The sequence below is a fragment of the Mustela nivalis genome (genome assembly GCF_964662115.1).
Source record: "Mustela nivalis genome assembly, chromosome: 3".
Classification (NCBI taxonomy): domain Eukaryota; kingdom Metazoa; phylum Chordata; class Mammalia; order Carnivora; family Mustelidae; genus Mustela; species Mustela nivalis.
Genome location: NC_139022.1, coordinates 117,043,240 through 117,058,710, shown reverse-complemented (window position 1 = coordinate 117,058,710; position 15,471 = coordinate 117,043,240). Strand labels below are relative to the sequence as shown.

Below are 15,471 nucleotides of genomic sequence, written 5' to 3'. Positions count from 1 at the left end.
TTTAGTTTAGTGACAAACATACATAATTCTTATTTTTTTAAAGATTTTATTTATTTATTTGATAGAGAGAGAGCACAAGTAGGCAGAGCAGCAGGCAGAGGGAGAGGGAGAAGCAGGCTCTCCAGTAGGCCGGGAGCCTGATGCAGACTCAATCCCAGGACCCTGGGATCAGGACCTGAGCCGAAGACAGCTGCTTAAGTGACTGAGCCACCTGGATGCCCCAAACATATATAATTCTTAATATGCAGAGACCTAATATAGGTCTTTTATTTTTATAGATTTTATTGATATGTTACATTTAATTTTTTTAAAAGATTTTGTTTATTTAGTTGACAGAGAGAGACAGTAAGACAGGAAACACAAGCAGGAGAGGAGGGAGAGGGAGAAGCAGACTCCCCACCGAGCAGGGAGCCTGATGTGGGGCTCAATCCCAGGACCCTGAGATCATGGCCTGAGCGGAAGGCAGATGTTTAGTAACAGCCACCAAGGCACCCCTACATTTAATTTTTTTAGGCCACTTTTTAAAAAAGGATTTTGTTTATTTATTTATTTAGAGAGTGTGTGAGCAGCGGGGAGGGGCAGAGGGAGAGAGAGGCTCTCGGGCAGATTCCACACTCAGCACAGAGCCCAGTCCCGGGGCTTGATCCCACAACCCAGATCCCGCAACCCCAAGACAACAACCTGAGCTGAAATCAAGAATTGGAGGCTTAATTGACTGACCCATCCAACTCCCCTTCAGGTCAACTTTTAAAGAGCATTTCTGGGACACTTGGGTGGCTCAGTCAGTTAAGTATCTGCCTTTGGCTCAGGTCATGATCCCGGGGTCCTGGGATTGAGTCCCAAATCAGGCTCCCTGCTCAGTGGGAAGCCTGCTTCTCCCTCTCCCACTCTCCCTGCTTGTGTTCCCTCTCTTGCGCTCTCCCTCTCTGTCAAATACATAAATAAAAATCTTAAAAAAAGAAAAAAGAGCATTTCCTCCCTGATGCATGTTTCTATTCCCCCAGTCAAATATATACACGTAAGGGTTTATACCCATCCACACACCTCCTGGATTTCCTTCGGTATAAAGGCCACATCTTTTTGCACTTTAACTGAATCAGGATTATCTTACCATTGAGGTAGTCATTTAACACAGAGTGACTTTTCTCCCCCCAGAAGCAGTCATTACATTGATAGTGTGTCTCATAATTGAGGAAACATAAAATAGACACCGACATCATCTTTGTAGAATGTTGGTTTGGTGGTCTTCCTAGAGGAGGGGGTCTTGGTGGGGAAAGACTGTAACCAAGCTTTCTGAGGAGTTGTGGGAGGGACTGTTGGGTCAGAGAAGAGCAGCCTCGGGGGCACAGCATGGAACCTGTCGCTGAAGAGCTGTTATGGGCAGGAGGGGTGGGCTGGTCCGCTGAGGCCCTCAGGCTGAGCATGGGGCCGCAGGGTCCCATGGAATTTGTTGTGGCACTTTTGAACTTTATGGGTCCCTGACTCTATATTAAAATTATATTTTATGATAGAAATGAAACATTCTTGTAGGTCTCCTAAAAGTCTCATAGGCCCTGGGTTCCATACCTCATGGACAGAACAGATGAGGCCTTTGGGTTCCCACAGCTGGGACTTACAGGGAAACACACTTTGGGGAAATGGAGAAAGCTCTTGCTAAGGGACAGTTGTCTGACAATGGAAGGAGGTGGCTGAGAAGAGCGTAACGTTTCTTGGAGGCAGAGCAGAGGCTGGGTGGATTAATGGAGGTAAGGTCTTGGAGCAGGGCTGGATGAATCTGTAAAAGTTTCTTTGAGATTGGAGAGTCGATGGCCTTGGGATCTTCGAGTCCCCCGATATCTCCAAGCCCCTGCCTTGCCCAGGGACATGCCCTCTGGGGCACAGTGAAAGAATGGGGGCCCCTGGCTAGCAGTGGATGCTCACCGGACCAGGTGGTGTTTCTGGAAGGCTCTGAGCAAGCTCTCTGGGTGAAGGGAGGGCTTTGAGGTGACCCAGGCACCCCCAGAGGGACTTCAGGAGTCCCCCGTCCAAGGATGTCCCCAGCAGCTGCACGCCAGACACTTTCCCTCCAGGTGTCTTTGGTCTCCTCTCAAAAAATGCCAGGCAGGGAATTCCAGGGCCAGGAGAAAGGGTGATGCCTGGATCGCAGCCCACCCTGCCATGTCCAGGGCAGAAGGGGTCATCCCCTGGAGGAAATCAGCATGTTGTTATCAAAGCCATTGTGCAGGTGCCAAGCAACAAAATCAAACCTGACGTTTATGGCCACCATGGCCAGAGCCCTGGTGGCTGGGAGGTCCCAGATTTCTGCACACAGAGAAGACAGGCCCCCTAGCCCAGCTCAGCCAGGCCAGTGCTGAAAGAGGTGACCATGGACTGTGGGCATTCCCTGTCCCACCTCCAGGTGCCGAGGCCTTCTGGTTGGTCGCTCAGGACCAGGACAATGATACACTGACCTATGGGATTAGTGGCCCAGATGCCTCCGTCTTCTCTGTCACTCCGACCACTGGGGAAGTGAAGCTGGCTAACCCTCTGGACTATGAGGTAAACGGCAGCAGCCTTGGAAGACCCCAGGAGGGGCATGGGGAGGTGGGGGCCCTCCCTGTGCCCTCACCCCAAGCAGAGGCTCACCTGGGACCTCTTCTCCCTACCTGCTGCAGACCGCCTACTTGCTCCACATCATCATCTCCGTGACCGACCATCACAACAAGCCAGTGAGTTGGAAGTGGGGAGGGGAGGGGAGGTGGCCCTGGAATTGGAGAGCAGGGCACTAGGGGCCCCTCCGGCCTGCATCCCCTACCTCAAGCAAGCAGAGAGGGCCCTAGTTAACAAAAACTGAATTCAATGTTTATTTTCATCTAAATTATACTCATCCATTTTGGGCCACACAATATTACCAAGATTTTAACATTATTATTAATTTACTTTAGTTACATAAAGATCTCACCTACATCATAAGTTTAATTGTATTAATTTATGTTAATACAAATATTAATAAAAAACAAGTGCTAAATACCTCCCTCTCTTAGCTCTTCCGAGGCAGTACTTTCAACTCTCTGGGCTAAACGTGTTGGTGTCAGCACTCAGATTTCTAAATGACACACTGACACCACTGTACCTTACATCTGTGAAAGTTGAGGATTTTGTCTTTAAAATACACTCCCCAAGCCCTGTCCATTAAGAAAAATCATTTTAATGACTTGGACATTCATGAATATATTCTCTTTGTAAACATCTCAAAAGCTGCAGCTCAAGCTTGAGTCCCCTGGGTAGACCCTTTCCAGCCCGCTCCCAGCCAAAACGTCCAGTCACAATTCTGCCACACCCCTCGCTATGCATTTACATATATATGCATCCCTGGAAGAAAGATTGTAGTTTTGGTGCATTTCTTGAAACCCAGATGGGATCCTACTGAACATAGTATCTTGAACTGCCCTGTCCAATTCAACAATCAGCTTTGGAGCTCTGCCGTGTCTCCTCATGAGCTGCCCGTTTCTTGTACTATTTTCCATTTGAGGACATACCATGATGCTTTAGCTGGTCTCCTTGGACAGACACTTAGGTTGTCCGCAGCTTAAAACTATGGCAAACACATCTGAAATGAACATTCCTGTAGAAGAACAGACACATTGCAGATTTTTTCAAAATGACCTAATTATGTCTGCAACTTCCTCTGAAATGGTTCTGTAAACATGTGTAGAGAGAGATCAAACAATGGCTAAATCTGGGTGAAGAGTTTTGGGAGTTTTGTGTATATATTCTGGTGTTTGAAATTGTATCAAAAACGAGAGTACCCCAACTATTGCCAAAGTGCTTGAGAAACGAAGCCAACTTGCAGTCTCAGCCAGACACTCCTTTTGTCTTCTCAAGCTCTTGCATTTTCCAGGCTCACTTGAGGTTTCTCACCTGCAGGTGCAGAGGCCAATGCAGGTGATTGTGGAGGATAGAAATGACAATGCTCCTGTTTTCCAGAATACTGGCTTCTCCACCAGCATCAATGAGGTAACATCTGCCCTAGAGGGGTGTGTGTGTGTGTGTGTGTGTGTGATGCAGGCTTCCCAGAAGCTCTTCTCAGGGTGCAAAGGACCAGAGACAGCCAGCGGGGGGGGGGGGGTCCAGGATCGGGGAAAAGCACCCCTCAAAAGGGGTAGCTGCAGGAACCAAATTCAGGGGAATGTAACCCCAGGGAATACTTACAGCAGCATGTTACAAACAACAAGACTGGATGAGAATGATTCCAGTTATGAAAGCAAATTTTTTTGAAAAACAAAGAGAATTTATTTTTTCATGTATCTGAAAAATTTAGAGGTATACTAACTTCAAGCATGATGAATCCAGGTACTCAAGCCATGCCAGCAAGAAGAGATTTCTCGGGGCACCTGGGTGGCTCAGTGGGTTAAGCCTCTGCCTTCAGCTCAGGTCATGATCCCAGGGTCCTGGGATCGAGTCCCACGTCAGGTTCTCTGCTAAGCAGGGAGCCTGCTTCCCCTCTCTCTCTCTGCCTGCCTCTCTGCCTACTTGTGATCTCTGTCTGTCAAATAAATAAATAAAATCTTTAAAAAAAAGAAAAAAAAGGGGGAAAAAAAAGAAGAGATTTCTCTCTACTTCTCAGCTCTGCTTATCTTGTTGCCTCCATCCTTAGGTAAGAGGGCCATTCTCTTTTGTGGTGATAAGAGAGCAGCTCCGCTCTTTGCAAGTTGGACACAGACTGTCTCTTTCTCCATTGTCCTGGCCAAAACTCCAGGATTGACTATCATTGGCCCATTTGGGGTCATGTGCCTATCAACCTAGGGGTGCAGAATACTCTGTTTGGCCAGGTCTACATCATGAGCCCCCCCCCCCCACCTAGCAGGGGAGGGCAAGCCCACTAGAACCACCTGCATGGGGAAGAGGTTCCCCAGTGGTCCCTGAGCAGCAATCACAACACCACTCCTGGATCTTCATAACCATGTGGCTTTGAAGATGTATGAGGTGTGGGGCCCCACACTAGGTCAGGCATAAGACCAGTGAGGTCCAGGCAGCCATTTGACAGACTTTGATGGAGCACCCACTGGATACCAGGCACTGTCCTTGGTGCTGAGACTACCCGGTAAATAAGGCAGACCTAGTCTTACCACCCTCAGTAGCTCGCATTCTAATGAAGAATATCGACAATAATCAATGAAACATTAAATAAGCAGGATTAGGGTGGCTGGGTGGCTCAGTGGGTTAAGCCGCTGCCTTCGGCTCAGGTCATGATCTCAGGGTCCTAGGATCGAGTCCCGCATCCGGCTCTCTGCTCAGCAGGGAGCCTGCTTCCCTCTCTCTCTCTGCCTGTCTGTCTACTTGTGATCTCTCTCTGTCAAATAAATAAATAAAATTTTAAAAATAAATAAATAAATAAGCAGGATTATTTCAGGTGGCATTAAGCTCCACGAGGAGCATAAAACAGGGTAAAATGAAAGAAAGTGACATGGAAGGGTGCTGGCTCAGGTTGAGCGACCAGGAAAGGCTTTTCTGAGTAGGTGACATCTGAACAGAGACTTACATGGCAAGAAGGCGCCAGCTGTGGGATGCTCCAGGGGAAGAATGTTCCAGGCAGGGGAACAGCAGATTCAATGGCTCCAAGCTGGGAATGAATTTGGAGTGTTCTAGGCATAGCCAGGAAGCTGGTGTGAATGGAGGGTAGAAGGTAAGGAGAAGGTGAGCTCAGAGAATTAGCCAGTGGCCTAGACCTCAAAGGGCTATAGAAGCAGGGTGGATTGCATTCTGGGGAACCATTGCGGGGGGGTTAGCACAAGAGTAATGTGGTCTGATTCAGGATTTTCAAAGATCACGTTGGCCACTGTGTAGAAATACTGAAAGTGTGGACAGGTCACAGGGGGCAAAGGCTTCCCCAGAGAACCTTCCAGCTCTGCAGAGTGCTGTCTGGAATGTACTGCTGTAGGCTGTAGAAAGCCCACAGGAAGAGCTGGGCAGTGGCACATCCTTGGTTCTGGAATGACTGTACTCTGTTCCCTGCCCTCTCTCCCCCAAACTGACTCCAGAGGCCCAGCCCAGGTGGGAAAGAAAGGGGAACACTGGGTTTCAGGCTCTAGAAGGTGTTATGTCTATGGTACAACTGGGGACACAAGCTCGAGGGGTGGACATGAGTGCTCGGTCATGGAGGGGATGGATTGGAATTCCTCATTACAGACCCTGCCAGTCGGCTCCCTGGTATTCTCTGTGCTGGCCAAGGACCCAGACACGGGGTCTGCAGGAGTGGTGGTGTACTCCATAGAGAAGGTGAGCATGGGCCAGTCCTGTGGGAATATGGGCCCCACTGCCTCTCATGGCCACCAGGGGGCAGCATGTCACACACAGCCTACAGGAACCTTGAGTGTTGGGGTGAGGACAGGGTCTTAGTGGTGGCCCAGCCCCGGCTTCCAAACCTTTTGCTGGCCCCCTCTGAACTTCACTTGGCCAAGCTACCTAAGGGTCCCTTCTGTGGACAGGGCCCTTCTTCCCCACCCTTTTGCCTGGGGCACTGTCTGCATCCCTGTTGGGTTCGTGTGACATCACCAGGTGTCTGATACACAGAAGAGGAAACTGAGAAGTACAGTGTCTTGTCCAAGGTCACACAGACAGCGGGGGCTGTGACCCCAGTTCTCCTGAAGACAAGTTTGCTAGCTATATTTGCTAGCTATAGCTCCTGTCTCCCAAGTGCCTATGATGAGCCTAGCACATTCATTACCCCATTTGACTTTCCTCTCAACCCGCTGCTGACATATCTGAGCTCATTTCCCAGAGGTGGAAACTGAGGCTCAGAGAGGTTATGTGACCTGGTGAGGGTGGCAGGGCTGATCAATAGCAGAGCTAGGGTTCAAGTCCCAGTCTGTCTGAAAGAGGTTCTGGCTTGACTGTGCTCTGCCCTAGGTCATCCCTAGCACTGAGGAGAGCCAGCACCTCTTCAAGATCTTACCCAATGGCTCCATCATCCTCAACGGCAGCCTCAGCTACAACAACAAGAGTGCCTTCTATCAGTTGGAGCTGAAGGCCTCTGTGAGTGGGGGTGGAGGAGCAGATGGAGGGGCCCCACAACCTGAGGCCTGGCCTTACGGAGACCTGTTTCCCCACAGGACTCAGGTGGCATATACAACAACACCTTCATCATCCGCAACTCTTCACATGTCTTCCTGTTCATCTCTGTGGTCGATGAGCCAGACCTGGACCCCCAGTTTGTCAGGGAGATTTACTCAGCCTCTGTGGCTGAGGATGCACCCCAGGTGTGCCGGAGGACCTGGGGGGGTCTGGGTGGACACAAGAGGCAGGGAAAGGGGGCGCCTGGGTGGCTCAGTGGGTTAAGCCTCTGCCTTCGGCTCGGGTCATGATCTCAGGGTCCTGGAATCAAATCCCACATTAGGCCCTCTGCTCAGCGGGGAGCCTGCTTCTTCCTCTCTCTCTGCCTACTTGTGATCTCTGTCTGTCAAATAAATAAATAAAATCTTAAAAAAAAAAAGAGGCAGAAAAAGGGCCTGGGACTCTTATTCAGCTGGTTCTCTGCACAGGGAGAATCGGTGCTGAAGGTAGAGGCTGTGGATAGTGACAAAGGCATTAATGACCCGGTGACCTACAGCATTTCCAGTGAGAATGGGGGTGTCCCCAGGTGGAGGAAGGGATGGGGGCTCTGTCAGAGCTACTGGAAGCAGCAGCTCCCACTGCCTCTCTCCAGACTCCACAATGCCTGGCTGGTTTGACATCGGGCCGGATGGGGTGATCAGGGTCACCGGTTCCCTGGACCGTGAGCAGCTGCTGGAGAAGGATGAGGAGGTGAAGGTGCAGGTCACGGTGAGTGAGGGGTCCACTGCTTCTTTTGTACCCGAACTTCAACTTCTGACCTTTGATCTCTGTTCTCTCTGAGCCTTGGTTCTCTGACCTCTGCTTTCTGGCTTCTGCTCGGGTCCCAGGCCACCGAGATGCACCCCAACATCTATGGACAAAATGCCAAGGTGAGCATATGGGTCACGCTGATGGTGACAGATGTCAATGACCACAAACCTGAGTTCTACAACTGCAGCCTCCCGGCCTGCACCTTCTCCCCCCAAGAGGCCCAAGTCAACTTCACCGGCTACGTGGATGAGCATGCCTCCACCCGCATCCCCATCGACAGCCTCACCATGGTGGTCTACGACCCAGACAAGGTAGGGGCGCCCAGGCAAGGGGTGGCTGGGTGAGGGTCATGGTGGGAGATGGCTAGGGGAGATGGTGGGGAGTGACCCATAGAACAAGGTACCCAGATGCGAAGTGGGGAGGGAGCGGAGGGTGGGGGATGGTGGTAATGGTCATGAGCGGCGGTGGAAAATCGAAGTTGTTCGGTGACATTTGGAAATGTTGGGTGATGTTACACCGATGTGTAGTTTTGTGCTCAGGGCGGTGCTAGGTGCTGGTAAGCAGAAAGACAACACTGAGTGGGGGTTGATATTTTGCTAGGTAATGTTGAGTGGCGTCGAGGAGAGGGTGGTGATGGGTGCTTGGTGAAGTTGAGGGATGTTGAGGGATGTGGCAGTGTTGAGCATAAAGTAGCCTAAGTGGGTGTGAAGTTGGAGGTGTATTCTTTTTCTTTTTTCTTTTTCTTTTTCTTTTTTTTAAGATTTTATTTATTTATTTGACAGACAGAGATCACAAGTAGGCAGGGAGGCAGGCAGAGAGAGAGAGAGAGGAGGAAGCGGGCTCCCTGCTGAGCAGAGAGCCCGATGTGGGGCTCGATCCCAGGATCCTGGGAACATGACCTGAGCTGAAGGCAGAGGCTTTAACCCACTGAGCCACCCAGGCACCCCTGGACGTATATTCTTAAGTGGACATTGATACTGAGTGGTAGGCAGTCTGGGTGGTATTGAACAATGACTACCTATCGACAATGTTTGGTAGTATTTGGTGATATTGAGTTGGTACAATATGTGGGTGGAGGAGGTGTCGGGTGGTGGTAGATGGGTAGGTGTGTTGAGTTGGTGGTTGGCGTTGAGTGGAGTGGAAAGGGTGTGGAATGGAGGGTGATGTGGGTAATGGGGTGACTTTGGATGTTGCTGGTGGTTGGTGTTGGTATGGTGGCCGACTGTGTTGAGTGGGGGTTGGTAAAGAAGACCCAGGAATGTCTTCTGGGAGTGAGGGGAATGTGTCCAGGCTCTGTCTTTCCAGCCCAAACCAGGAGTCCAGTCGCCTGCAGACGTCTTCTAACGAGCCCACCTTTGCAGGGAACAGTGAGCAGCCCGGCTTCCCCAGGTTCCTCTTGCTGCAGTCTCTTGAGAGCCTCCCCTCATGGGACTTCAGAGGCAGGGCTTCCTGACATACGCACCTACAGCCAGGATTAGGGGCAAGGGGCAGGGTGGTGCATTGCAGGGGTTGGGGTCTCTACTATACCTTAAACCCATCTCCACAGGGCAGCAATGGCACCTTCCTGCTATCTGTGGGGGGACCTGATGCTGAAGCCTTCAGCGTCTCCCCAGATCGGGCAGCAGGCTCCACGGACGTGCAGGTGTTGGTGAGAGCCCCCGAGCTGGTGGACTATGAGGATAAGACGGTGATGCTGGTGCAGGTGAGGGGTGTTCTGGGCCAGCAGGGAGCTCAGCCCATGGGCCCTCTGGTCCCCACACTGCTGATTCTTCCTCTATCCTCAGGTCGTGGCTACTGACTCAGTCAGTGGGAACGCCTCCATCGCCCTGGTGACCATCCACCTTAGAGACATTAATGACCACCGGCCCACATTCCCCTACAGCTTTTACAACCTCAGTATCTGGGAGCACAGTGCAGACGGCACTGTGGTCACCGACAGCATTCATGTGAGTGAGGGTGACCCTGTGGGGCTGGCCTCGGTGAGACACGAAGAAACACGGACCTGGGGACAGTGACCCTGCCCGTGTCTATCATCTGATGTCCTCAGGCTCGAGCCAGCATGCACACGTGTGTGTGTGGGGGGTGTCTATTTGTGAATCGGAGTGTGTCAGGCATTCTCCCTTTGTGACAGGAAGCAGTACAGTCCTGTCCCCTTCGAGCACTTGGCTGGCAGCGAGTACCATCATTTCCAAACCATGTCCCATTGTCTAACTCTCTGCCCCACAGGCCTTTGACCCTGACACAGGAGAGGGGGGCCGCATCACCTACAGCCTGCTTCCAGGGAATGGGTAAGGTCTCAGGGTGGGCGGAGGGGGGGGCAGCAGGCAGATGAGCAGGGCCCGGGCCTGCCTCGCTGCCTTGCTGTGGGGCTAGGGTGCAGGCAAACTCTAGGACACCCAGTTCCATTTCAATTTCAGGTAAACAACAGATAATCCGTTTGGTATAAGTGGATGGCAAATATCGCAGGGGACATACTTCAATATTTTTGACAGTTTATCTGCGATTCTAACTCAAGTGGGCATCTTGTATTTTTGTTGCCTCCCTCTGGCCACGCTGCACAGGGCAGACATCTTTGAGGTGGACCAGGGCTCAGGCACAGTGACAGTGAGGAACGGTGAGGCGTTGGACCGAGAGAAGCAGGCCGAGTACTACCTGACGTTGCAGGCCACGGACGGCGGCAACTTGTCAGCCTCCACTACGCTGCACATTGTCCTGCTGGACATCAACGACAACAGGCCTGTGGTCAGCGGCTCCTACAACATCTTTGTGCAGGAGGAGGAGGGCGACGTCTTTGTGACCATCCAGGTGTGGATAGGACAGGGACGGGCTCTGTGATCATGGCGGCCCTGGGTTGGAATCTGGGCTCTCCTCTGTGGTTCCTGAGAAAGTTAATCCATCTCGCGGGCCTCTGTCTCCTCTTTGGAAAATGAGGACAATCATGGTCCTTGTTCCCAGGGTCACTGGGGATCCATGAGATAATATGTGTAAAGTGTTCAGCACAAAGCCCAGCACAGAGCACGCACTCAAAAATATATTAGCCCCTTTAATTCCAGCCCCTCTCTCATTCCAGAAAGGATTTGAGGTGACTTTGATTAAAAATTCAGGTAAAAAAAATTGGAGAAATAAGGAAAAAGAGAAAATGAGAGCGGTGTTGCTAATGGGCACAAAAGTAAAGTTAGAACAGAGAACCATGCTACTGCCAGGAGGGCAGCTGAACATTCAGTTCTGAGCTTTCTGATGGCCAGTGCAAAAAGGGAAATAACAGCGGCCAGGTTCACAGAGTCTATGAGATAAAAACCCACGGTTGGCTCCAAAGACATATCAGAGACACGTGTCTCCCAGAGTCATCTGAAAAGGGGGCCTTGGAAGAAGTGGGAAAGAAACCAGGTGCTCAGAATGACAATCATGTGGCCACAGAGCGCTCTCCCACTCCTGGAGCTGTGAGGTTTCCAGAGCATATTCCCATCTCTGGTGTCTTGATTGACGTGGGAAGTAGGTGCTCTGATGGTCCCCAGGTCACAGAAGGGGAATCCTGAGGCTCAGAGAAGTTCAGCGACTTTTTTGGGTGGCATAGCCAATAGGTGGCAGCCCTGAAACCAGAGCACAGAACTTTCTGCCAGGGAAACCTGGGCCTTTGCTTCTTGCTCCTCCGGTCTGTGGGTTCCTTGGGGCAGGAGCATTTCAGATCTGCCGCTGTAACTAATAGGAGCCCTGAGACGCGCTTGGTGAATTAACTGGCCTGAATTCAAAGTGCTAAGAGGGGAAAAGACAGGATCAGGCTACTGGAAAAATCATCTCTGGCTGTCTGTAGGGGAGGCATTTAATAAACAACATCCCAAAGGATCTGAGATGAAAGAATGGGGGAGGGAAAAGACTAGGTTCCAAGTCAGAGTAGCCCAGCTCCGGATTCAAAGCCACGTTTGCCAAAGAACCTGCTATGCGCTAGGCTCTCTGCTGGGTCCCTGTCCTCTGAGACGAATCCACCATAATGCCCGCCACACAGGACTCTCAGTTAGGGGAAGAGCGCTGGAGAGTCACCCAAGGGTGTCACTTGTGTTGTGCTGAAGATAGCTCAGGGGAAGTGGAGGCCCAGGGGAATCACCAGCCTGGCCCGGAGTCAGGCAGAGGGGCATAGAGGGGAAGGCCTATGCAAAGGCCTGGGAGCATGATGGAACCTGCTGTAGTCTTCATGCTGGGTCACCCCAAAGGCAAACCAAGCACACGTTCAGGACGCTGTCAGGACAAGAACACACACACACACACAGGAGTTGGGTGAAGAATCAATCAGCTGTTTTACAGCCCCGTCGTTGTGGGAAAATCAGAATCTTGTTGGACTTCACCCCAGTTTACACTTGTTTGCTTTTGAATTTTGAGTATCTATGATATGCTGTCCCACACCTCCTGTCCACTAGGACCTCAGCTCCCTAAGGGCACTGTCTTGATCACGGCTCTAATGTCTAGAACGGGGCCGGACACCTGGGAGTGTGCAGTAAATGTCTGTGGGATCGAGGAACGAGCTCAGGGCTGAATACCTCAGAATCCTGCAAGCTGTTGATGTGACCCTCCTTGATGGGACACTGAGGCCGAGAGATGAGCCTGTGTCCCACCGGCTTTAGGCCTGGTTACTGTCCTTGTGGGCGGGTGCTGGAGGGGAAGGCCAGGCTGCAGGGGAGGCGCTGGGGAGCTGGGAAGTCCCGATAACTGATGCTGGATGCTGGTTCTCGCATAGGCTCGGGACGATGACCAGCCCGACAACAACAACAGCCGTCTGCATTTCAGCCTGCTGCCCGGCGCCTACAGCCATAACTTCTCGGTAGACCCCGATAAAGGGATCCTCAGGAACCTGGGGCCCCTGGACCGAGAGGCCATTGAACCTGCCCTGGGGGGCCGGATCGTGCTGACTGTGCTTGTGTCTGACTGCGGCAAGCCGGTCCTCAGCACTGAAGTCAACGTCACCATTAACGTGGAGGTGAGGCCTGGCTCAGCTGTGGGCAGGATGCCAGGATGGGCCCCGTGTTAGGGAGCTCCCAACAGGTGCCCGGCACCCCCACACCTCCAGCTGGAGTCACATTTCTGCCCTTTGTGGTAGGGTGGGCAAGAGAGTTCTGGAAGCAGGCCTCTTGGGTTAAGATTCTGGCTCTGTTGTGGGGCTTTAGGCAACCACTCAGCCTCTCTGTGCCCTCAAGTTCCTCATCTGTAAAATGGTGACAAAAATGCCAAAAAGTGAGTTAACGAGTGGAAGGTGCTTTGCAGAGTGCCGGACCCAGGGGAGGTCCTCAGTGTTTCCATTTGCCTCCTAATTCCATGGTTTTACTCTCCCCAGTTTGGGTCACTTTGGTCAACAGAGTTCTGGGAACAGATGATCCCCCTTATGATGTATCAGGTCATCACAAGGTCGGGAGCCTAGTGACATCACAACACCCATGTGGTCCACCTCTCTTCATGTATGGGGGCCTGTCATCATCTCACATCAGCATGACAAGTAGGATGAGTGCAGGACAATCACATATTTTGAGAGAGGAGAGAGAGAGACCACATTCACACTGACTGCTATCACAGTGTATCGTTACCATTGTTCTATTTAGTATTAGTTATTGTTGATTTCTTCCTATGCCTAATTTGTAAATTAAACTTTATCACGGGTATGTTTGCTCAGGAAAAAAAAAAAAAAATAGCGCATACAGGGCTCAGTACCAGGTTCCAGGCATCTGCTGGGGAGTCTTGGAACGTTTCTCCCACAGATGAGGCAGGAACTATTTACTCTTAGTTCTAGCTATAATTCACAAAGTTCTACTGAAACTCTCCTATCGCCTCACCACCATTCACAGGCAAAGAGAAGGGGTGAAAATCAGCATTTACAGGGTTTACTGCATACCTGGCCCTGCAAGATAGAGATGGTGAATACCATTTTATTGATCAAGAAACTGAGGCACGGAGGGTGAGAGTCTTGCCTAGAGCCACAGAATGAGGTTTTGAACCCGATCTGTCTGGTTCTTAGGCTGCCACCAGCTCCCAGGGCACCTTCCTCTAAAGAAGTGTTGTAACAAATGTGTGCCTCTCCAATGTCTATGATGTGGATGGTGCCCCCTAGGCCTGTGGAGTGCATAGCCTGCACCACCCCACAGGGCAGCCCTGTGTGTCACTGGGTTGGGATGTCCCCGTCTGGCCCAGCTTGACTCACCATGTCTTGGATTTATTCTGTTGGTCTCACTGTTTCCACAAAGGCCCATGGCCCAGGCTTTCCCTTGTCCTCTCTTTTTGCCTATCCTTCCTGAGCTCAGCTGACCCCAGGACCCTTGCTCTGTGCTCAGGCAGAGCTGAACTCCAGGAGCCTGCCAAGGCTCAGGCCTGGTCCTGGCCTTAGACACCCACTGTCTTCCATTCTTGCCTACCCTCTCCGGCCCTGGCCACCTACACCTACAGAGACTGACACTGTCTGGCTGGGCCAGATGGGGACGCCGATAGGAGCTCAACTCCCCTTCTGGAAAGCAGAGTCTGAGATGGCTCTGAGTTGTGGTCAGAGAAGCAGGGAGGAGTGGGGCCACCCCACAGGGGTGGTGCAGGCTGTGCCTGTGAGCTCCAGGTGTGCGCCCTGACCTGGTTCTGTCCTCTCAGAGGCACTTTTCTCACTGGTGAAGTGTGGAGATGCTGACAGAGAGTCTGTGCCTTGGGTCAGAGGAAACACGAGCTTCTCAGACTGGCTCTGGGGAGACCGAACCGTGGGGGCTCCTGAGGTTCATGTGCTCAGAATTTCCTTTGCCTGCAGGACATTAATGACAACCTGCCCATCTTCAACCAGTCCGTCTACTCCTTCTCAGTGAACGAGAGGGACCAAGGTAAGTCCTCTCTGGGTCAGGCCGGGCACTGGGGCAGGGGCCAGGCAAGGTGTTGAATCCCTCCCGGGGGCACTTGAGGGAGGCGAGGGCAGGGGAAGCCTCCGGTGGCTGCGCCCGGGGTCCCTGTGCAGTCTGCCCTCCTCCACAGGCGAGCTGGTGGGTGTGGTGACTGCCTGGGACGCGGATCAGACGGAAGCTAACAACCGCATCAGCTTCCTCCTGTCGGGGAGTGGCGCCAACAACTTCGTGCTGCGTGGCTTGGTGCTGGGGTCCGGGTGGGCTGAGGGCCGCCTCTGGCTGCCCTCAGATGTGAGCCTGGACTATGAGACACAGGCCTCCTACAATCTGACTGTGAGTGCTGAGAACCCAGACCCCCACGGGAGAGAGGCCACAGCAGGAGTCTCTGTGGCCGTGGAGGACGTGAACGATGAGCCCCCCACTCTGGACCCAGCCTCCCTCCAGGGCATCCGGGTCTCTGAGAATGGCTCACAGCATGGTCTGGTGGCCCAGGTGGTGGCCTGGGACGTGGATACCTTGTCCCAGCTGGAGATACAACTTGTGAACGTCGTCTGTACCAAGGCCGGGGTCAACGTGGGCAGCCTGTGCCGTGGCTGGTTCTCCGTGCTGGCCAATGGCTCAGTGTTCATCAGTCAGAGTGAGGCCATCGACTATGAGTCCTGTGACCTGGTCACGCTGGTTGTGCGGGCCTGGGACATCACCACGGACCCCCGCTTCCTGGCCCACAGTGACAACGGTGAGGTGGCCCAGCCTGCAGGGCCCAGGAGGCTGCTGC

General features: G+C 52.2%; 1 protein-coding gene across 6 annotated transcripts in view; it reads left to right on the top strand.

Annotated features, from left to right (window-relative positions):
* Nucleotides 1-15,471, top strand: part of CDHR2 (cadherin related family member 2) — a gene marked incomplete at its 3' end in the record, with an annotated part of 36,343 nt that overhangs the window by 12,109 nt on the left and 8,763 nt on the right. For all 6 annotated transcript variants that reach the window (XM_082723153.1, XM_082723157.1, XM_082723155.1 and 3 more), the window contains 16 exons: nt 2,399-2,538; nt 2,655-2,708; nt 3,907-3,996; nt 6,169-6,258; nt 6,889-7,014; nt 7,092-7,238; nt 7,521-7,596; nt 7,685-7,800; nt 7,920-8,153; nt 9,389-9,544; nt 9,627-9,788; nt 10,069-10,130; nt 10,404-10,647; nt 12,572-12,811; nt 14,609-14,678; nt 14,827-15,432. In XM_082723153.1, coding sequence (XP_082579279.1) covers nt 2,399-2,538; nt 2,655-2,708; nt 3,907-3,996; nt 6,169-6,258; nt 6,889-7,014; nt 7,092-7,238; nt 7,521-7,596; nt 7,685-7,800; nt 7,920-8,153; nt 9,389-9,544; nt 9,627-9,788; nt 10,069-10,130; nt 10,404-10,647; nt 12,572-12,811; nt 14,609-14,678; nt 14,827-15,432 — 2,613 coding nt within the window. The remainder of the gene's footprint in view (nt 1-2,398; nt 2,539-2,654; nt 2,709-3,906; nt 3,997-6,168; nt 6,259-6,888; nt 7,015-7,091; nt 7,239-7,520; nt 7,597-7,684; nt 7,801-7,919; nt 8,154-9,388; nt 9,545-9,626; nt 9,789-10,068; nt 10,131-10,403; nt 10,648-12,571; nt 12,812-14,608; nt 14,679-14,826; nt 15,433-15,471) is intronic.